Source organism: Myotis myotis, unplaced genomic scaffold (assembly GCF_014108235.1).
Source record: "Myotis myotis isolate mMyoMyo1 unplaced genomic scaffold, mMyoMyo1.p scaffold_m19_p_2, whole genome shotgun sequence".
NCBI classification, from domain to species: Eukaryota; Metazoa; Chordata; class Mammalia; order Chiroptera; family Vespertilionidae; genus Myotis; species Myotis myotis.
The window spans coordinates 41,319,035-41,341,760 of record NW_023416324.1 but is presented as its reverse complement, the minus strand read 5'-3'; the positions used below and the strand labels follow the sequence as shown (position 1 = coordinate 41,341,760).

General features: G+C 39.3%; 1 protein-coding gene across 1 annotated transcript in view; it reads left to right on the top strand.

The window, feature by feature from the left end:
• Positions 1 to 7,653: 7,653 nt before the first annotated feature.
• The window catches only part of CUNH1orf87 (chromosome unknown C1orf87 homolog), a 74,963-nt gene continuing 59,890 nt past the window's right edge, over positions 7,654 to 22,726 (top strand). Inside the window, exon 1 of the mRNA XM_036347249.1 lies at positions 7,654 to 7,760. Within this exon, the coding sequence (XP_036203142.1) occupies positions 7,654 to 7,760 (107 nt within the window). The remainder of the gene's footprint in view (positions 7,761 to 22,726) is intronic.

The following is a 22,726-nucleotide window of genomic DNA, read 5'->3' as shown; positions in this document are numbered from 1 at the left end:
TAAAAAAAATTTAAAAAAAACACATAGGTCTTAAACAACAAACATTTTTTTCTTACAGTTTTGAAGTCTGGGAAGTCCAAGATCAAGGTACCAGCCAAATTGATTCTTGGAGAGAGCCCTCTTCCTAGTTTTCAGAGGTATACCTTCTTGTACCTGTACAGGATAGAGAGAGGAAGCTCTGGTCCCTTTATTGTTGTTTAATCCACTCCCTTGGCAGTACTTTGTTACGGCAACCCTAGTAAAGTAAATATCGGACCCCAAATCGGCCTACCTAATCAGTATGCTACACAGTACTGTTTTTCCAGAGCCATGATAGTATTTTAAAGAGGAAAGAAACCTGGCCATATTTACATTCTATTCTAAAATCAGCCTGCCCTTTCTCATCTTTTTATCATCCTATATAATAAAAGGCAAATATGCAAATTGACCAAAAGGCAAAATGATCAGTTCCTATGATGTGCACTGACCACCAGGGAGCAGATGCTCAATGCAGGAGCTGCCCCCTGGTGGTCAGTGAGGTCCCACAGGGGAGCGCCACTCAGCCAGAAGCCCTGAGTAGGGCTCAGGGCTGGTGATCTCAGTGGTGGTGGCAGGAGCCTCCCCCACCTCCATGGCAGTGCTAAGGATGTCCAACTGATGTCTCCCGGACTGTGAGAGGGCACAGGCCTGGCTGAGGGACCATCCTGAGTGCACGAATTCCATGCACGGGGCCTCTGGTTAGTCATAAAGATCATTGGCCTGGGTCCGGTATGTTTCATGGGGAATGGAATGCCCCACATTCTTTTCAGTACAGCTCAGTGTTATGCATTTGTCCCTTCTCTTTTCAGACAGGGACTTCACTCCAAAGTGTCTCATTTTTATAGTTCTATGATTAAACTGTTCAAAAGAACAGTACTTTATTGCTTCCTGTTTATAAACTCATTCCTCTTTGACTTATATGGGAAAAACAAAACAAAACATTGGAGTCCTTTTTTCTCTTCCTTACTCTGTTCCATGGTAAATGTAAAATCACGAAGTTTTAGGAGAGGGCATTTTTTGGTTCCGTTATTACAGCTATTCATCTTTCTTTGGGGGAAAGAAAGAGAAAGCTTACTCTATTGGATAAAGATGTTTCTCTGGTGACTCATAATCTAAAGCTGTTGAATTCAAGGAAAGCAGTTTTAAGCACAGTATTTAATCTTATAGAGACATTTATTGCACAGCTTTTTGTTTTGCCTTGTTTAATATAAACCACTGGAGAGATATTTCCTGGTTATATCATTTCATAAAGCAAAGTGTGAAGAAGAAAATCCTAGATAAAAAAAAAAAAAAGCCACTCCAACCCTAGCCAGTTTTGCTCAGTGGTTAGAGTGTCTGCCCATAGACTGAAGGGTCATGGGTTCAATTCCAATCAAGGGCAGATACCTCGGTCACAGGCTTGATCCTGGCCTTGGCTGGGGCATGTGTGGGAGGCAACCAGTGAACACATTGATGTTTCTCTCTCTCTCTTTCCCCTTCCCATCTACTCTCTAAAACTCAATAGGAAATATCCTTGGGTGAGGATTAAAAAAAAAAAAAAAAAGCCACTCTTCCTTAAGATTCCTGTCTTAGACATTGCCTCCTCTAAGGAACCTAGAGCCTTAAAACAATGCCACTGACAACATTAATCTATCTAATAATAGGATAATATGCAAATTAGTCAGGATGCCATTATGTAACGACCGAACAGCAGGGACCTGAGGCTGCATGGCACCTGGCCTGGGTGGGAGACCTCAGGCCACACCCCTTGCCCCAGAGCCAGGCCGGGTGACCTGAGGCTGCAACCCCTGCCTGGAGGGGCTTGACAGGGGTGAAGCTGGCCAGGTCTGGGTCTCCTGCAATTTCGAAGTGTGTGCGGGTGGGAGGGGACTTGACTCTGGGTCCCGCAGCATGCACCAGACTCTGACAGGAGGGAGGTTTTAATATACATTTTACTAATTTTCTTTCATCTCTGACACTTCTATTATAGAGAAAGGGCAAATAGAAATATTAAAATATTTCCTCTAATTAATTCCCTTTTAATGTGCATGAATTTCATGCACCGGGCCACTAGTAGTAATAAAAATGATGACAATGGTTAACTAAATCCACAGGAGGAGGTGTAGAATAGTGACTATAAGGGCTACTTCTAGAGTCAGTCACACCTGAATTTTTAATGCAACTCTGACCCTTCTAACTATGCTCCTTTTTTTATGTTCTCTCAGCATCAGGTTCCTCGTCTCTAAAATGGGGATATTAATTTCCTTATTTCATAAAATACTTGGGAAAATTAAATGAGATTTTGAATGAAAATCTCTTACACAAAATATTCACTAAAAGTTAGTTGCTATTTTTAGAAACAATAACAATTTATTGGAAGCCTATTGGGTGTAGGGGCTCTAAGAATGTTATCTCTAATCCTGACAGCAATCTTCAAGGTTATTATTGTTTGTTTCCACTTTAAAGATAAAAGAGTTAATTTTTTTTTTCCAAAGTCACTTGACTAGGAAATGGAAAATCAGAGTCCCTTGAGTCTGAAAAAAACATATCAAATTTTTATCTAAATACCTCCAAACTGATGAAAGTGCTGAGCAATGAAAAGCTCCCTCCAATGCCAAGTTTCTAGTTGGCATTTATAAAACTTTAAGTCAAGATAAAATCAAAAGATAGTCTTTAGTAGTAGAATATCTGATTTTGAAAGCAGGAAAGGACATGTAATGAGAATAGAGCCACAGTTGTCTAATAATTATTCACCTCACTAACTAAAGATAAGAAGTTTTCTTACAGATCCTGGGAACTGGAGGATGAAACAAGTCTGTAAAAAGATAAGATGCCTCGATGGGTCCATTACTCAGAAAATAAATACATTTTTGAGAACAGACCAAGGACAGGAACGCTTTGATTTGGTTGCTGCACCTGGACCCTGACCCCCTCTGGGAGTTTTTCTCAGGAACAATGACCATTCTCTGGTCCCAGGAATGGGCTGAGCTGTTTGTAACATCATAGAATATTAGTCTAGTCACCTTAAAATCAGACTTTGAGCTCCTGAAGGCCGGACTGCAGACTCTACCCTCCCCTTTCCATGTTATACTTGTAGCTCACAGCTGCACGTAGCTATCTTCTCCCTCCTGTGTATATAACCAGCCAACTGGCAAGGGGGTCAGAGCAGATTTTTGTGGGTTACCGACTGCTCTCCCATACTGCCAGCATTATTGGAATAAACACTCATATATGATTCAACCCTGTCTGTGCTTAACTGGTTCAAGTGGCGACAGGCAGCCTGGACCCCTTGGTTGTCTGGCTATAATTTGATCAAAATCAATTTACTCCTTCAAGCTTTATCACAGAATCTACTATGAAACTTGAAATGGCATTTAATTAACTGCACTCCATATGTAAATCTTAGCAGCATAAAATGTAAGAATCTCTGAATTAGCCAGGACTCTTGGGTATATAGATTAATGAAGCCCATCTCAAAGCAACTTAAGTGAAAATTTATTACTTTGCTGTTTGAGAATTCTAGAATCTAGCTTCAAGCACAGCTGGATCCAGGCTCTTTGCTCTCCTCCCCTGTGCCACACGGGCTCCATTTTCAACTCTGACGTGGCTTTCTCTTCTTCTACTGAAAACAAAAGGCAATATGTGTTGATTCGGACATCTACCCATAGCCTCAATACTCACAGTTTTGTAACCCGAACAGATAGAAGACTTCTTTTTTCCTTCAATATCTGTACACCAGTCATTTGATAAGAACTTTGGCCTACTTGAGGCATAAGTGTGATCAATTCAATGAAGAAGTGGACCCTTCAACAGCATTGCATTAATTTCCTGTGGCTGCCATGATAAATTCTCACAAAGTTGGTGGTTTATAACAACACAAATGTATTCTCAATCAGCCTCAATGGGCCAAAGTCAAGGAGTGAGCAAGGTCTGGTTCCTTCTGGAGGCTCTGTAGTGGTTCTCAACCTTCTGGCCCTTTTAATACAGTTCATGTTGTGACCCAACGATAAAATTATTTTCGTTGCTACTTCATAACTGTAATGTTGCTACTGTTATGAATCGTAATGTAAATATCTGATATGCAGTATGGTCTTAGGCGACCCCTGTGAAAGGGTCATTCGACCGCCAAAGGGGTCGCAACCCACAGGTTGAGAACCGCTGCTCTAGAGGAAGATCCACGTCCTTGCTTTTTCTAGCTTCTGGAGGCCACCTACATTCCTTGGCTCAGGACCCCATCTTTAAATCACTCTAACCTCTTGCTTCCATGGTCATATCTCCTACTTCCTCTTCTGTGGTCAAATCTCCCTCTGCTTCCCTCTTTTCTAAGAATATCTGTGATTAACTTTAGGGCCCACTTGAATACTCTCTCCTTCTCAAGATGGTTAACTTAATCACATCTACAAAATCCCTTTTGCTACAGAAGGTAATATTAATAGGTTCCAGGGATTAAGAAGTGGGCATCTGAGGGGAGGGGCATTATTCAACCTACCACATGCATAGTCCAAGAAGATATGAAAACCAATGCAAACAAATAGTAATACTTTCAGGTAAAGAAAGACATATTTTATAAGAGAAAAAACACAAATTATACAAAGAATGGAGAAAACATTTTTGGTTCCTGGGATCTGGTTTGGCTTCTTCTTCTTTTTTTTTTCAGTCCTTATCCATTGATTTTAGAGAGAGTGGAAGGGAGGGGGGAAATGGGAGAGAGAGATAGAGAAACATCAATGTGAGAGAGATACATTGATTGGTTGCCTCCCACTTGGGACCAAACCAGGGGCAGGGATGGGACCCACAACCCAGGTATATGCCCTTGACCAAGAATTGAACCCACAACCCCTCTGTCACTCCCCGGCCCCGGTGGGCAGGCCGATTCTCTAACCACTGACACAGGGCTGGCTCAGCTTCTCGATAGATAATTATAATAATAATGATAGCAAACGCTGGCATTGCTCATTATGTGTCAGACATTGTTTACTTATATAAATCAAGTAATCTCCACACACACACACACACACACAAAAAAAGCCTTTTATAGAAGAGGAAATTAAGCTACAAAGATGATAACTGATTTGCCCAAGATCACAATGAAGTAGCAGAGCTAGAATTTGAGCCATATTCTTGACCATCTGATATGAAATTTAAAGGATGGATGGCAGTGGGGGGGGGGTGTGTAAAAAGGTGAAGGGGACTAAGAAATACAAATTTCCAGTTATAAAATAAATAACCGGGATGTGTAGCAAGCTTGGGAGAAGCAGTGGGAGATTAATGTTGAAGACAGGACATAAAAGACTTTGAAACCACGGGCAACCTTCAAAACAGATGGGAGCTCTAAGAGACACTGAACTAGAGGAAGGGGCTATCAGAGTTGAGCCTTGTGAAGTCTGAGTGGTGACAGTGACCAAGTGAAGGCTGGGCTGGAGGAGTGAGAAGGGGGCTGGCCCTCTCCTCGATGCCATGGCATTTTGTATGTCATAGAACGTGCATGTGTGTCTTGCCCACTAGAGAGTGAGCCCTGGAGGGGAGCTGGTTGTATCCGGCATTTCTGGCTGCATGTGCCAGTAGATAAAACAGTAAACCACAAAACACAGTACAGCTAGAGGGCAGGAGGCAGCTGGAATGGATGCTGGGAAGCTGCTGCTGCTGATGGAAAAAAAGACATAATTTTGGAGTCCATGTAAAGTGCCCTTACCCACATGTGCTGAAGTCTTTAGCATAGTAAAATGTGCCTGGATGTTGGTAATGTAGGTCTATATTAAATCTTGGCTCTGTCAATTGCCTCTGTGGGCCTCTGTGGGATCTCAGGAAATTTCTCAAAACCCTAAGACCTGTTTTCTTAATCTTTAAAATAGAAATAAAGTTATTTTATTGGAAAATGTAACTTATAAGGTAATAGCTATCTGGTTCAAATGAAGGGTCTGGCATATCCATACAACTCAAAACTTCTTTATTTTTTGCAATCTTATTTAATTTCATCACCAACTTAACTTTAGGTCCATGTTATTGCTTTTCTTCATTTTAGAAATGAAGAAACGGAATCTCAGGGTAGCGTGGATTAATTCAAAGCCATACAGTGGAATAGCTTGGATTTGAACAGACAAGTGTAAGATTTCCAACTATGTGCAAATATCATAAAAGGGGGGGGGGAGGAGACATATGTACTACTATTTGTAATACTTTAAACACTAAAATAATTTTTTTTTTAAAAAAAGGAAATGAAGCTTAAGGGAAAGAGAGGGATAAATGTGACCACAACAGGTGACGTAGGTGGATTTCAAGGAAGGTGCTCACAGGTCCTTGAAGAGGCACCAAACCACGAATTTGAAAACACCTAAGCCTGTCAGCAGCCACACAACCAGCACCTGAGGGGGAGTACTCCTGCCTCCCCAAGTGGATAGCAACTTGTCCCCGCCCAGCAACAGCCTTCAGAGTCCTTAGTGATCTGGGCAGGAGCAGCCTCAGACTGTGAGCCAGGCCCTGTGATTGGCCAGACTCCTGGGCTCCAATCCCCAGGCCGCCTGCCCTGCTTCCCAGCCTCCACAGGGTTACAGGGAGAGTGCCTACCGCACCCCTGAGCTGCCTGGGTAGGAAAACGCAGCCTAAACGGTAAGAATGCCCCCTCTGTTCTCTCCTGAGAAAGGCCTCAGGACTGACTCGCAGATGCTGGGAAGAGAGGAGACCCCACAATCATAAATGTTGGCCCTTCAAAGGTTGCAGTTCCCGCTGGATGGGGCTACCCATATAGAGCGAGCGGTCCTAGTGTTGACAGCACACCAAGGGAAGCTGGGGCCTTGGGAAGAACGCTGGAAACAGATATGTTCTCACTGTCTGTGAAACCGTGGTCAATAACACACCCTCTCTGGGCCTCGGGTCTTCTACTCTGTCGCATAGGCATTTGGATTAGAATAATTCCTAAAGGCTTTTCAGGCTCTGAGAGGTTCTAAAAGGGAGTCGTCAGCCTCGGGCCAGATTTACAGAACTAAGTTCCCCTTGTCATCAGACCTGTTGAAACTCCCAGTGCTTACCTAGTGCAGGATCTCAATTTCAGACTCATTAGCTTACTGTAAAGGCAGGTCAGCTATAGAAAAAAAAAAGAAAAAAAAAAACCCACCCTCTTTCCTATGATTGGTGCTACTTCAGATATATTATCTCACCGGATTCACCCCGAGTCCCTAGAACATAACTGGAATTACCATATCCAAGTTTTATAAAAGGGGAAACATCATCAGAGCTAGTGATAAGATCTTCATATGTCCCACTGAAGTCCTGGCTACCACTCTAACCTCACCAGAATGCCATCCTGTGGTATCAGGAAGGAAGGTAGTCACCAAATGGCTCAGTAGATCAATTGTGGAGACCTTTGAGGTGGAAGTCCCAACTCTGTTAATTGCTGGTTGTGTGATATTGAGTGAGTTACAATAACTATATTATGCCTGTTCCCTTAACTGCAAAGCAACAATGATAATAGTAATTAAGAGTATTTTACTCATGTCTTCATTGGGAGTGTTAAGTGAGATAATATAGTTAAAGCACTTAATCCACCATTTTAATTATTGTTATTATTGGCAAGGATGTTACAGTTGCCAACTGGAAAGTCATGAGGAGAGATTTACTTATTTTCCACTCCCAGGGGCTTGAGGGGTTTTGAGAAGAATCATGTCTTCAGTGTGGAAGACTCCCCGGGCATCAGATGCAATGCCTGAGACTGTGGTGAAAATCATCGGAAGTAAACACTTTCGGTACCTTGTGGAGAAGCCCAAGATGTAAGTTTACTGTTTGAAAATATCTGTTTTGCCTAGATCATAATGAAATTTGGATGTTTTTCATCTAGAATTTTACATTTTAACAATGCCATTCATGGAAAATGAAGTCATTAAGCAGTAACAGTAGAAGTAAAATAGCGTTGAGAACTTCTATGAGCACTGTTTTCCTGATATTTTTCATTTTTATAATTCCCCATATTCCTTAATTACTTGGGCTGATTTTCCAAATAGATGGGAAATAGAAGCAGTGAGACATTTATAAATATTAATGGAGTATTGCTGCTTCTCTTCATCAGGTTTGTAATCTACCACATGTAGTAATTGGGGGTGGGGGGAGGGTAAGGGAGAAAGTCATTAGTCAATTTGCTATGAATTAAAGGAGTGGAATTAAAAATAAATTATAAAGTGTAAGATTTTCACTTCTTCTTCTTACCCGATACTCCTCCAAACAGGGGCTTCTCAGAGCATAACTAAGAGGTCTTTCTTCCCTTCCAAGCTCAGCACAGCCACGTTTAAGGGAGTACACTCCTATAGCTCTAAAATTAACTACACGTGAGGCACAGAACAGTCTGACCAGCTCTTCCTTTCAGAGTTGTGGTGGTTCACAAGAGAGAAAGAAGGTACTAGACCTGCCTTTCATCTTATAGCCATTCCATAAACAGAATCTAGTCAATCATTACCTTTCCCTCCTAAGATGATTTCCACAGTCCTTTTCTCTACGTCAGAACCCAACAGACCAAACAACCAGGAAAACAGAAAAAAAAAAATATCTGGCCTCACAAAACATAGATGCAGAAAGCAATGGCTACAAAATCTGGCTATCATCAGAATCATCGGGAGTGTCCTTTAAAATAAAGATTTGAGGTCCAATTCAAGACCTAAAGAATCAGAATCTCTGAAGATGGACCCCTGTTATAGAGTATAGGCTTTAGGAGCAGCTCTCGGGACCTCTGCTATGGAATATAGGCTTCAGAAGCGACCATCAGGACCACTGTTATGCAGTGTAAGCTTCAGAAGGGACCATCAGGACCACTGTTATGGAGTATAGGCTTTAGAAGGGCAAACTGGTTTTATTTCCCCACCATCAGTATTGTCAGCCCCAAGAGGTTCCAAAGCAAGCGCTATGATCAGTAATGCTTGCCATAGCACCAGAAGTGGGCTTTGCAGCACATCAGTTGGGATCCCTACGGAGCTGAGAGATGAGAGTGAATCTTGGCTCTGTGCCTTCCTGACCTTTTGACATTGAAAAAGTTAATTAATATCTCTGGCCTCAGATTGTACATCTATCAAGTGAGGGGAAAACACATCTATCTAGTAGGGTTGTTGTGAGGAGCCAATGAGAAAAATATGCAAAACACCTTTCTGGCGCCTAACAGTATATTCAATATGCTTATAAATTGTTCTGCTATTATTCTTGAAGCAAATTTTTTCCTGGATACAAGACAGTTAATGAAAACATCAAATCTCTTTCTATGAAATGTTTCCATCTATTTTGTACTCTATGCCTAGGAGGCGCACTACCTTTGTCTTGTAGGTGAGGAAACCTGAGACACTGTGATTATTGTAAGATCGCCTGTCAAATGCCAGTTGTTGTCAAGAAAAGTAAATACGATTAGTTTGCCCTCTCTGCTGAGTTCTCCTACCCAGAAAGCAACATTACTGCTCTATTAATTCCCTTCCTCTCTAAGTTGTTTGTTTAGCTTCTTTTATCCCAACCCCCTTCCTTTTTCCAGGAGTCTAATATGTTCCTAAATGGGTGATTAGGGGAAGGATACTTGTCTTTTTAAATAAGGAAAAATTCCCTTTGTCTTATAAGAAGGTGCCTTTTATTTTTTCCTGTTTGTTCTTTTATTTTTATTAATCCTCACCTGGGGATATTTTTTCCATTGCTTTTCAGAGAGAGTGAAAGGGAAGGAAGGAGAGGAGGGGGAGAGAAAGAGAGAGCAAAAGCAAGAACAATCGAATGAGAGAGAAAGAAATACTAATGTGAGAGAGACACATGGACTGGTTGTCTCCCACACTCACCTGACCTCGAGTGCAGAGTGAACTTGCAACCCAGGCACATGCCCCTAACCAGGAATCAAACTCATGACCCTGGGCCAATGCTCTAACCATTAAGCTACTGTCCAGAGCTTTCCTATTTATTCGTTAAACTCAGAATCCAGGAAATAAAGGAGTACATTAAATCAGCTATATTAATTGTGAAATAAAAGACATAGTTCTGTTTTTTCTATAACTGTTTTTTATATTAAGGCAATTATTTTTGTTTTCTATGGGCTTGATGTTACTGTGGCTGGAATTACTTAGGACAGTGATGGCGAACCTATGACATGCGTGTCAGAGGTGACATGCGAACTCATTTTTTGGTTGATTTTTTCTTTGTTAAATGGCATTTAAATATATAAAATAAATATCAAAAATATAAATCTTTGTTTTACTATGGTTGCAAATATAAAAAAAATTTCTATATGTGACACGGCACCAGAGTTAAGTTAGGGTTTTTCAAAATGCTGACACACCAAGCTCAAACGGTTCACCATCACTGACTTAGGACAATGCTTTGCTAAGGTATTCCAGTGTGGTTCAAAAATAAATAATTCTCAAAAGCCTTCTTATTGTTGATGTAAGGACAGACTCACTGCTGTTATTTCATGCATGTCCCACAATCTGTCCTCAAAGCATTTAGTCATACTACTACATCTACACCTTTTAGCAGGGGGCCCAAGGAGGTGTTTTCTTTGGATTGAATCAGTTGAGCCTACTAGTATTAATAAAAAAATATATCTACATAAGAAACATAAGTAAAAACCAAAAAAAGAAAGAAGACTCTAAAAGGAGAATCTGAATTTAAAAGAAAAATCATAAATGAATAATGGATGGAAAAACAGAAGTCTTTCTGTTTAACCACATTTAGTTCAGATTTCCTATAGGATATGTGGAGAAGATTGAATAGTATGTTACACCTGAAAGTTATCTTAAATATATACTAGTAAATCTGTTACATAAAACCAGAATAAATCAAGTAATGCTCGGAGAGTTTGGAGTCACACTTTATTCACCGATGGGCTCAGAGAAAAATGAATTCAAATTCTAAGCAGAGCTACAGGCAGAACTTCCCTTTTTATTAAATAGAAAGCCCTATGTGTGCTTAGTGGTTATCTCGCTGGTGGCCTTGAAAACAACACAGTTCTATCCAATTAAAAAATACACTTGGCATGGCATTGAGAGTATGTGCGTATCTAGTCTCTGGCCTACAAGGTCAGACAGCTAAGTTTATTTTCCTTATTATTCAAGTAGGCTAAAGCAGGCTAGAAAGCAAAGTTGTTGTTGTTGTTGTTATTATTAGTATTATTATTATTATTATTTAGAATAAGAGGCCATCTAAAAAATAGCAGAGAATTCCAAACAGTAGTTTTACAAAATAGGGGTTAGCCTTCTCAAGTCAGTGTAATTTGGTAGGGCTGCTATATCACAGTACCACAAACTGAGTGGCTTAGACAAACAGAAATTTATTGTCTCACAGTTCTGGAGACTAAAAAGTCTGAAATCAAGGCATTGGTAGAGCCATGCTCCCTCTCCCTCTGAAGGTGCCCAGTAAGGATCTTTATTTTCTAGGTCTCTCTCCATGCTTCTGGTATTTCCTTGGTTTGTAGAAGCATAACTCTAAGCTTCACAAGGAATATGTGTGTGTACAAATTTCATCTTTTTATAAGGACACCACTCAATTGGATTAGGGGCCCATTCTACTCTAGCATGACATCACCTTAACTAATTACATCTGCAATCACCCTATGAAGGTCCTGGGAGTTAGGACTTCAACATATAAATGTTGGGGGAGGCACAACTCAACCCATAACAACCCAATCTTTAATTTTACAGAAGAGATGAGACAACTGAGGCCTTGATGAGCTTACAGTGAGGCCAGTTATTAAGAACTAAGACTGGAATTGAGCTCCCTCCCTCTTTCTGTAACTTAGACAGCACAATTATTGACAGATGAAAGGAAAATACTGCATACCTAATTACCTATTTTTTACAAGGGAGACCAATCTATAGGCTTCAAAGAGTGAAACAAGTGTATCCTAGTTGGTTCCATCATCACTTTCCTCCTGGATCACTACACCAGCATTCCAATGCAACTCCTTATCTCTACTCTTCTCATTCTCTACTCCACTTGCTAAAAACTTTCTCCTCAAAGTTTGGTCCCTGGACCATCTCCACCAACCTCACCTGGGACCTTGTGAAAAATGCAGAATTGCAGGCCCCTCTCCAGACATATTGAGTCAGAATCTGCATTTTAGTCAATTCCCAGGTGACTCCTACATAACATTATAGTGAAGCCCAATTCTCAAGTACTGCCAGTATCATCTTTCTAAAATGCAAGTCTAATCAGATGTCACTACCATCAGCCCCAAATCACCTGCCCCCACCTTCTATAGACTCCCATAACCCTCTTCAGGATTATGACACTTTATGACAATTTCCTAAGCATTTCTGTCTCCCCCATTTAACTGTAAACTCTGCGTACAAAAAGTCTTATACATATTGAAAAGCCTGATAAATTAGAGCACAGTGAACACCAAGAAAAATAAATATCTAAAAAGACAATACTTAGTTGCTTTAAATTCAAGTCTAAAGACCCATGTTGCTAAAATAGTATGCATATGTTACTATAAAATCCCAATACATAAACTTGGATAGCTCATTGAGAAGAAAATATGCCAGGTAACAGGAGAAAAATACTCGCATTTTCTAAAAGGTGTAAAAGTGGGTAATAAAACCACAGAACTTTAAGGCTTGTGGATAATCCCTGGCAAAATTGCAGGCCACAGAATTAAATGTATTAGTTGTGAAAACAAAACACAAAGGTGATGGTCACTAAGGGTTGGTACATGTTGACTAAAAACAGATTATGTCAAACTTGTCCCATTCTCTTTATTGATAAGGTGACTGCAGTCAAATGAAGGGAATGATGAAGACATAGTGTTTGTTTACTTCAGTCAGTCATTAGGCACATCTCTATCACAAAGACTTGAAATAAGGCTCTGGACTTGATAGTATTAGGATAGACGCCATACCAACATGGTGGTGATTGGACAGTTAATGTTCCAACAGGAGTGAAGAAGAGAGGATTTCTGTGTGACCCTGTTCTTAGTCAACATTCTTTAATCCACAGTTGAAGGGGGACAGAAAAATCACATCAGTAAACACGTAGATAGTATAATTCTGGGAAGCCTTGGCAGGAAAGTGAGCTAAAACAAGATGAAATCAACAGAGATTTATGCAAAGATATATTCTGCCTTTAGTTAAGTGTACATGTAAATGATTATATGGCATAAATATTTGGTTTTTACTTGATGTGAAATAATAAAAAAAAACATATATTGAATTCTGCTCCCAGGTCCTGACATGAAACTCCTAAAACTCTTACAATTTTCTAAGAGATATGAGTACTAAGAACATTTTTTTTTTGTTCTAATATTTGGTCTTTGACCCTGGTTCCTGATATCCCTTGAGCTCCTAAATCCCTTGACATTTAATGGATAATGGGATGTCTTTTGCTTTAATGAGGATACTCTCAATGGGTTCCTAGATAGCTTCAGGCTGGTCACCAGAAAGACCAGGCCATGATTAAAAGCTTGGAACTTTCAGCACCCCCCACGCAATCCTCCCAGAAGGGGAGAGGGGCTAGAGACTGAGTTAATGATTTGATCACAACTATGAGATAAAGTCTTAATTTAAAAACAACAACAGCAAAAGAATAAGGTTCAGAGAGCCTCTGAGATGCTGAATGCCTCTGTGTGCTGGGAGGGTAGTGGGCCTGGAGAGGTAATGGGAGTTCCATGCCCCCCCTCACACACCTTGCCCTATGCATCTCTTCCATCTGACTGTTCCTGAGTTATATTCTTCTAAAATAAACCAGTGATCTAAAGGGTAAATAGTTTTCCTGAGTTGGTGGAGCCACTCTGGGGAATTAATCAAACTGGAGGAGGGAGTTAGGGGAACCTTGACTTATAGCCCAGATGTCAATCCCAAGGAGGCAGGGCAGTCTTACAGGACTGAGCCCTTAACCTGTGGGATCTGCAATAATTCCATGTAGATGGTGTCAGAACTTAATTGGATTGTAGGACACCTAGCTGGTGTGGGAGAATTGTTCACTGTGGGGAAAACCCTACACACTTAGTGACCAGCGGTGTGTGATAGCAATAGAAAGTAGAGGATAAAATGGAGTTTCCCCTTTACACTTGTGTTTGAGCTCAGCATGAGGGGAATGGATCCAGATAGACAGTATGGGAGGCTCACTGTATTCAGAACTGTACTTGTCACTGAGGGGTAGTGTGCTTCCTTCTGGATGTCACATTCTAGGAGGGACTCTGGTACACTAAAGGGGTGGACACCAAAGGTGTGGCATTATAGATGATCCAGGGTGTGAAATGTGGCTCGTTTATAGAATCTGGGGATTGAGTTGTTAACTAAAAGAGGAATTGGGTTCATTTCAAGAAACTCCTGTGAGTATAGATACTTCCAGTGAATAAAATTGGCCTCTATAGTTCCTTCCAGTGCCAAGAATCAATGACCCAAAGCACTTTATTCCATAGTTACATTGCTGTTGGTACAGCATTGTTAAGCACAAGGGAAATGGACTGCAATATTTAATGGAAAAAAAGTAGCAAATATTTGTAATAATGTACTTTAATATTTATAACCAAGAAATATATAAAGTTCTTATATTTTCCCACGTGACTCTCCTAGAGCCTATATCTTATTATTTTTAATCCCTCAAAGCCCTTCATATTAATACATTTTTTACTTTCTTGAACTTTTTTAAAGTGTTATCATTAACAGCTATAAAAATTAATGCATATATGGAATCCCATCAACATTCTTTCCACAAACAATAATTGAGCACTTACTGAGTGCCAAGCTTTGAGGATACAGCAATGTACCTAAAGTTCTAGTGATGAGAGATACACAACAAACATATAGACCAGTGATGGTGAACCTTTTGAGCTCGGCGTATCAGCATTTTGAAAAACCCTAACTTAACTCTGGTGCTGTGTCACATGTAGAAATTTTTTGATATTTTCAACCATAGTAAAACAAAGATTTATATTTTTGATATTAATTTTATATATTTAAATGCCATTTAACAAAGAAAAATCAACCAAAAAAATGAGTTCGCATGTCACCTCTGACACGCGTGTGTCATAGGTTTGCCATCACTGATATAGACAATGACCGTTCAAGTGAGAATAGTGCAATGAACAAACATAAAGGAGGATCATAAAGGTATTTCAAATCTCAAAGGTGTTCCCAGAAGGCCTCTCTGCATAAGTGACATTTGAACTGAGACTGCCTGGAAGTAAGAGCTAGAACTATCCAATGAGAATTATCCATGGTTAGTTACCAGTGAACTGGCTAAGACTGTCCCAACTTTATCCCATTGGGCATGGCTCACTAGATTCCAACGTTCCATAAAAAATGGTGTAGCCATACATACATCAGATAATGCAGGCTTTAAGGCAAGACCCATTAGTAGAAATTTTCAAAAGAATACTTTATAGGAAAAAAAGGAAGATTTAGTACTTACTAATTAATATGAACTCAATTGCATAACATTACAATGTATGAAATATAAATTGACATAAGTTAAAAGCAAAATGAATTTATAATCATAGCTGGAATTATTAGCATGACTCTCTAAATAACTAATATGTACACTAACAAAGATATCAGTAACAAAAAATCTAAAAAACACTTTAGAACTAACTGAAATATAGAACACTACAAGTGAAAGCAATAGTAACAGAACACACATTATTGTAAGACTGCAACTTTCTATAGGCCCGGAGCTCTTCAGATATTAGACATCTGGTGTTCCTAGCAACTGCTACAAACAGCACCTAAGTCAACCACCTGAAATGCAAGCAGATTTTTTTTTTCACAAGGCTGCCTCAGCTTGCTCTATAAAAAGTTGAATAATGTCTCTTTCTGGGAGCACAGTGCCCAAAGATTAGGGCATCCATGTAGCTGCTGCTTTCCTGCCCATGAGGTTTAGGCTGTGCCAAATGACACCACAGGTGCCCACCACCATCCTCATGCCTCATAGATCTACACAGAGAGTAAACCTGCAAACATCTGAGAAAAGAGCTCTTTGGGCTGAGGGAACTGACAAAAGATAGCCTCTTGGCGTGTTTGAGGAGGAGCAAGGAAGCCAATGTTGGTGAAGCAGAGTAAACAAGGAAAGAGGAGTAGGAAATGAAGTCAGGTAGCAGGTCATGTGGGCCATGGTAGGAACTCTGGGTTTGTTCTATGGAGAATGGAATGTTCTTTATAGAATTGAGAGCAGTGGAAGACACAAATTGATTAAAAAATTATTTTTATTTTTTTATTTTAGAGAGGAAGGGAGAGAGAGATAGAAATATCAATGATGAGAGAGAATTACTGATCTGCTGCCTCCTGCATGCCCCCTACTGGGGATTTAGCCCACAACCCTGGCATATGCTCTAGAACCGGAATTGAATCTGGGACCCTTCAGTTTGCAGGCTGATGCTCTATCCACTAAGCCAAACCCACTAGGGCTGATTTTTTTTAGAGTAGTATTACATTTACAACAAAATTTAAGGGTAAGTTATAGAGATTCCACATATACACCTCTCCCTACATAAGCATAGCCTCCCCCGTTAACAAAATCCCCCACCAGAATGGTACATTTGTTAAAACTGATGAACCTAGATTGATATAACTTAATCACCCAGAGTCTATAATTTACCTTAAGCTTTGCTCTTTTGTAGTCCATTGTATGGATTGGACAAATGTATAATGACATATGTCCATCATTATGTGTCATACAGAATAGTCTCACTGTCCTAAAAATCCTGTATTCTGTCTATCCATCCCTCTTTTTAAATCCATGATCTCTTTTCATACCCTTGATTTAGTTCAACCTCATTAAAGAAAATAACATAGCAGAGATTATTGTTCCCCACTCCCATAGACCACATGTGTGTATCCAGAGGATGGCAGGGAGCCAGGAGAGCTGTTGGTGCTGCCGCCTTCACAGTATGGACCGAAGACCTGGCTCAGAAACTGTACCTTAAAGCGCTGAGATGATTGGTGAAGAGGACAGGCAGTTGCACAATCATTTGGCTTAGACTTGCAAAAGAAAAACAGGGGAGAGTGTAAGTGCAAAGAACATTATATTTCAAGCTGAACGAGGCTGGCTGAAAGATTTAAAAGCAGCACAGTCTGCAAAGCTCCTGGGTATCATCCACCTGAGGACATTGTGGCGATGCTCTGTTGTTGTTGTTTTTCTCTATAAAATGAAGGATTCTGAAGATTTTTAATTTCAACTACTCTGCTTTGTTTTTTTTAAAGTGGGTGATTTCTAGAACTGGTAATTACTGTTATTAGACAGATTACATTAAATCTCTTTTTATCTATTTAAATAGATTTTCCTTAGTTCCTGTGTACGATAGAACTTCAATCTTTTGAATGCTAGTTTTATCTATCAATAAGGAAGTTTTAGGGATCCGAAGGAAAGAGCATCCTTTCTGTACCTGGGTGATGGGGAGGTTTGGATAAAGGAGATAGCACTTTAACTGATAACTAACGTAAAATTACCACTTGTCAAGGGCTGACTGAGCACCAGGCTTGATGCTAAATATTTTATACATCTTACCGTGGTAAGTATTATTTTTCTAATCTCACAGATAAAAGACCGAAAATCAGAAATGAGTACTAATTTGCCAAAAGTCACACAAGTTATCAGGCTAGGATTCAAAATCAGTACTACACTGACTGAAATTATGGGTAAACTTTGCACAATTATAGAAAAAAAAAAAACCCTTCCTTTTTCATTCTCTATGCTTTTATTTTTCAAACTTTAGTGCACATAGGAATCATCTGAGATGTTTTCCAAGAATCAAGATTTTCTTGTCCTGTTTAATCCCAATTTAAGAATATCAGAGTGGTCCACATATCTGTTTTATCATCCAGCACCCTGCATGATTATGGCCCATCTCAGGTGACCTGAGGTTCAATGGTTAGGAATCACGGTCATTTCCTTCAAGAACAAGCCCTTCACCCCATTTGGAATGTTTTTCCACCTCTTATTTTCTCCTTCAACTGCTATTTTATAGCTTAATTCCTTCATGGAGTCATGTTCATCCCCTTTAAGCAGATTGAGTTGGAAACTCCGCTATGGTCCCATATCTCTTTTTACATACTTCATTTTTTAAGTTATCACCTACTTTTATAAATTTTAAGACAACATAGCCTGAAGACAATGAGTGGATTGGTTGTCCACTACTACCTCGACTAAGAAGGTAGTAATGTGTAGCTTAAAGACAGGTCAGATAGAAGAAAATGTCCATAGTGTAAGCACGGATAATGGTGTAAGTGAAGAAAGAAGATTGTAGAAGAGAAGGGCTGCTGGGATATCACTGAAAGTACTTCATACCAAAAGACAACTGCTGATTGATTTGGTTGCTAATTTTGCAGCCAATATGACCTTAATTTGAGAAACCATTTTTATTCTGTGAAATAGTGTAGTCCAAATGTCATTTAAGATACATTTGGTTATTTCCATTGATGTGATAATTTGACTCAATACTATAAAGAAAGAAATGGGATATTTTGGGAATAACTTTGAAAATGCATTGAATTCCTTGTCCCTGGGAAGGTTACAAACCAAAGCTGAATGACAGCCACTTTGGTGTTCTGTACAGGGCCTTTAGGTCTAGGTGGGAAGATGAACTAGATGCCTTTATATATGATATTTTAACTAATATTTTTAAAGAGAAGCAAAATCCTGTTGTTTAAAACAGACAGCTATAAACTATACGTCTAGACTTGAGGAGTAATGTAGAGGGAGGAGCATTTGGTCTGGAGTCTGGGCCTGAGTCCTGGAACTGTGCTGACTAGCAAGGTGATCTTGGGCAATTAATCTCTCTGGTCATCTGTCTTCTCATCTGTATAATGGTGATAATAATACCTATTTTTTCAGGATTATTAGTACAGCATGAAAAAAAATATGCAAATTTATATGTGATAGCTGACACATAAGCTTTTAGAAATTTTAGCTTGTATAATTACAATAACAAAGAAAGAAATGATTCGGGCATAGGGTTGGCAGTTAAAGTCTTAAAATTCTTTCTGCAGAATAAATTTCTATGATAATAATACACACCATGGCTTAGGGAATGACAAAAGAAGCAGAAGAAGAAAAACCCCTCACAATAACATTTGCACATTAGCACAGGCTTCATATTACAGCCTCCCCATGGAGTTCTGTGAGATTTTCAGTTGCATTCCCTCTCAAGTCTCATTTTATTTTTTACTTTGTTGTTGTCTTTTTTAAAAAAGGAAAAGTATGCTTGTGTTGATTATCTGTTATTACTTCCAAATAAGAACATGCTTTCATTTACTGAAATTAGATCCGCAGTCACTGCCTTGGCACACTCTGGGCCACCTTCTCCAGAGGATTTGGGCCTGTTAGCGCACAGTTGGAAATCGGTGACACTGAGTGCCTGCCAAGACTGGCAGACCTTTAAGATGGCATCTGGTGACCTTTTTGCTGAGCCCCTTGGGTTCTCCGTTTGAGATTTGATGTTCTTCGGATGAGGGATGCTTCTAGCCACCTTTGCAATGTTTCTTTCTAACTCTGAGACTCTGAGCAGTAGCAGAGGGTGGCACCAAAAGGCTGGTTTGCAGGAAGAGCCCAGTGTGAGAGAGGGAACAACTGGATAGTTTTCTCCATGTTTATTTATCATTCAGCAATACAGTAATCCCCCCTAATTACTGTAGTTCCCAGAGGACATAAAACTCTTCACTGTGTCCCTGAGAGCAGCAGCTAAAGTCAGAAGTACCTATGAAGAAGCTAGCTGTGTCTTGCTTCCAAGAGAGTACTGATGGCTTTTTTTTTATTCTTTTGAAATGGCAGATTTCTAGTTTCAGTACCGCAGGTAGATAGCACACAAGCACAGAAGTAGGAACTGTGAGTTTGTGAACAGCATAACAACCAATATGTGTTGACTAGATGTTTGTGCTAGCAATAGACACATGCCATTTCTCAGTTAGGGAGTCATTTTCATGATAATTTTAAACTGCTATGTATGTGGGGTTTTTTAAAAAAAAAAAAAAAAACACAAAACAACAGCAACAGATTTAACAGGTTATTTTTGGTTTTTATATCTACTGTGGTTGTTTAAACAGACAGGCAGATATATTTCACATTTCTCTGGCTCGTCTGTCCTGAGACTGCCCACAAAAAAATTTTGAAGGTGATTAAAGCAAAGATAATTTATCCCTTGATTTCATCTGGAAGAACGAACTCTCTGCCCCTGTGCCCAGTTTTGCCTTTAAATCCTGCACTACCTGCTTTCGTTGCCTCCTCCTCTACTTTCGGTCCCTCAGATAATCCCAAACTTCCATGGAGTCTCTCCTGACTCTTCTATGGGCGGTAGGAATTTAGGTGTAACAAGGTAGACCTAGGCTTAAATTCTGGCTTTACTACTGAAAAACAATGTAGAATTGGGCAAATCAAATAAACTTTCTGACACTTAATACCTTCATCCTAAAAATGAGACAAATATGAGCACCTATCTGTAGGGTTGATGTGAAGACTAAATAAACTAGTGTATGTAAGTGGCTAGTGTGACTGTCATGGGGTTAAATGCTCAGAAACATTATTTTTGCAACCATTGCAAACTGTAACTATTACTCATTAAGTTTTTTTGTGGTAAAATTTGGGTACAAGATTAAATACATTTCAGTTGTACAACATTATAATTTGATAGCTGCATACACTACACAGTGTTCACCACTGTATGTCTAGTTACCATCCATCACCATATAATTGGTCCCCTCTGCCCCTTCCCCTTTCACCCTTCTCTTAAGTCCCTTCCCCTCCCATAACCACCAGTTCATTCTTTGTATTTATGAATTTGTTTTTGTTTTGCGTGTTTTTTTAGATCCCACAAATAAGTGAAATTATATGCTATTTGTCTGATTTATTTTGGTTATTCCTCTTATGAATTTCAAATATCACTGATTCTTTGTAATATTCACTTGACATTCATCTATAAGTTAATGAGGTATGTTTTATATTATTTATATAAAATATATGTTGATTTTTTAAAAACTTAGAAATATATCTATATGCATATACATAGATGTGCACATCATAAGTATACTCACTGAATTTTCACAAACATAATACACCCATGCAACAACCATCCAGATCGAAAAATAGAATAGTACCAATATCCTAGAAGCCCCCTGGAATTCTCTTCTGGGCTCTACAACTCTCCAAAAGGTAACCTGTAGCTAAAAGCTATCTATCTAACTTATAGAAGCAAGTTATACCAGCTATTAACTTGATTATTTGTGTTATTTTTGGACAACCAAATGAAATTAAGTTCCTTAAGGTCAGGGACCATATGTATACGTCTTCTCTCACTGCAAGAACTATTTATTAAATATGCACCTTTCTTCTATATTCCCATCTTGCTCTGTTGTTATTTGACTGCACCTGTCTGGCAAGGCCCCAGCCCCGAATGTGCCCCACTGTGTTCTTTGCTTCTCCACAAGAGCTCCTGGGCAATCTTGGTGGAGACCATTCACACTCTCAGGCTGATGCCACAAAGTCATGGTCTCCAGCCTTCATGGTCACTCATTTTTGCCCCGCCAACCTTTCTTCTGATCAGCTGCCTTCCACTCTTCATAGCAGCTATCTCAAGCCATCTACCCTTAATCAGACTTCCTATCCCACCACTTCCCCCTTGAGAGCCAACAGGTAGCCATACTGTGTATATCAAAAGAAAATTCAAACTGTCAGCAATTTGATCAACATCCTGGCACCAAATGTACAAATAAATTTGCCTGCATCCTCACCTAGCTCCCTATTACCCAACCTTGAGGTTTCATTTCCGCCTCTGTTCTCTCAGTGACACTCCATTTCACTTTGTCAGGGATCATCTCATTTTACCAATGATATCCTCTCCTTTTCTCTGGCTCAGCTGGCTCTTTTCTCAGCCCACTTCAGTCTAGTATCCACCCCCATTATCTCACTGAAACTCTTTTGCCAAGATTCCTAGTGATGTCAATGGACACTTTTCAGTGCTTACCTTTCTCAGGAGTACCTAACACTGTTGATTATGCCCTCTCTCTGGAAACATCCTCTTCACTTTGCTGCCAAAAACTCACACTGCTGGTCCCCCTCTACCTTACTGAAAATTTCTTCTAAATTGCCTTTTAGGGTTCCTCTTCCCTCTATAAATGTGGGAGTTTCTCAGAGTTCTTTCCTAGGCCTTCTTTCCTTCTCATGCTGCCACAACCAAGAGGATTACTACCAAAAATATACATCTAAATCATTGCCTATGATTTGGTTTTACTAAATCAACAAATACTGAGGCAATTGTTTCATGCTCAGAGAGTATGACATGCTTTAAAATAGAGCCTTTCTACTGTACTAACAATAACATCTAGAATTTATAGAATCCCTTCTAGACATAACAATTTTGAAATTTATTTTCCCAAATTATAAAATAATATTTTCTCGTGTAGAAAATTAAGAATAGTTTTATGAGATGTGATGTGATATAATGTAATAGAGTGTAATGGAATCTACTGAGTTTCACTACCCAGAGATATTTACTGTTTACTTCAGTTTATATCCTTCTAGATATACTGTACACTCACACATAAACACATATATTACAGACATGCTTTGTACATAGTTGAGATAATTATATTTTTCACTTATTTCTATAACTAGACATTTTTGTGTCATTAAAATTATTCCTAACCATTTTAATAGCTCTATACATTTTATCATATGGACATATAATTAGATATTCAACATATCTATCTATTACTAAATATTTAGAGTTTTTAATTTTTCTGCTTCTGCATTTTTTTTCATAATACACAATCTTAAAATTTTGACTTAATAGGCTAAAGAG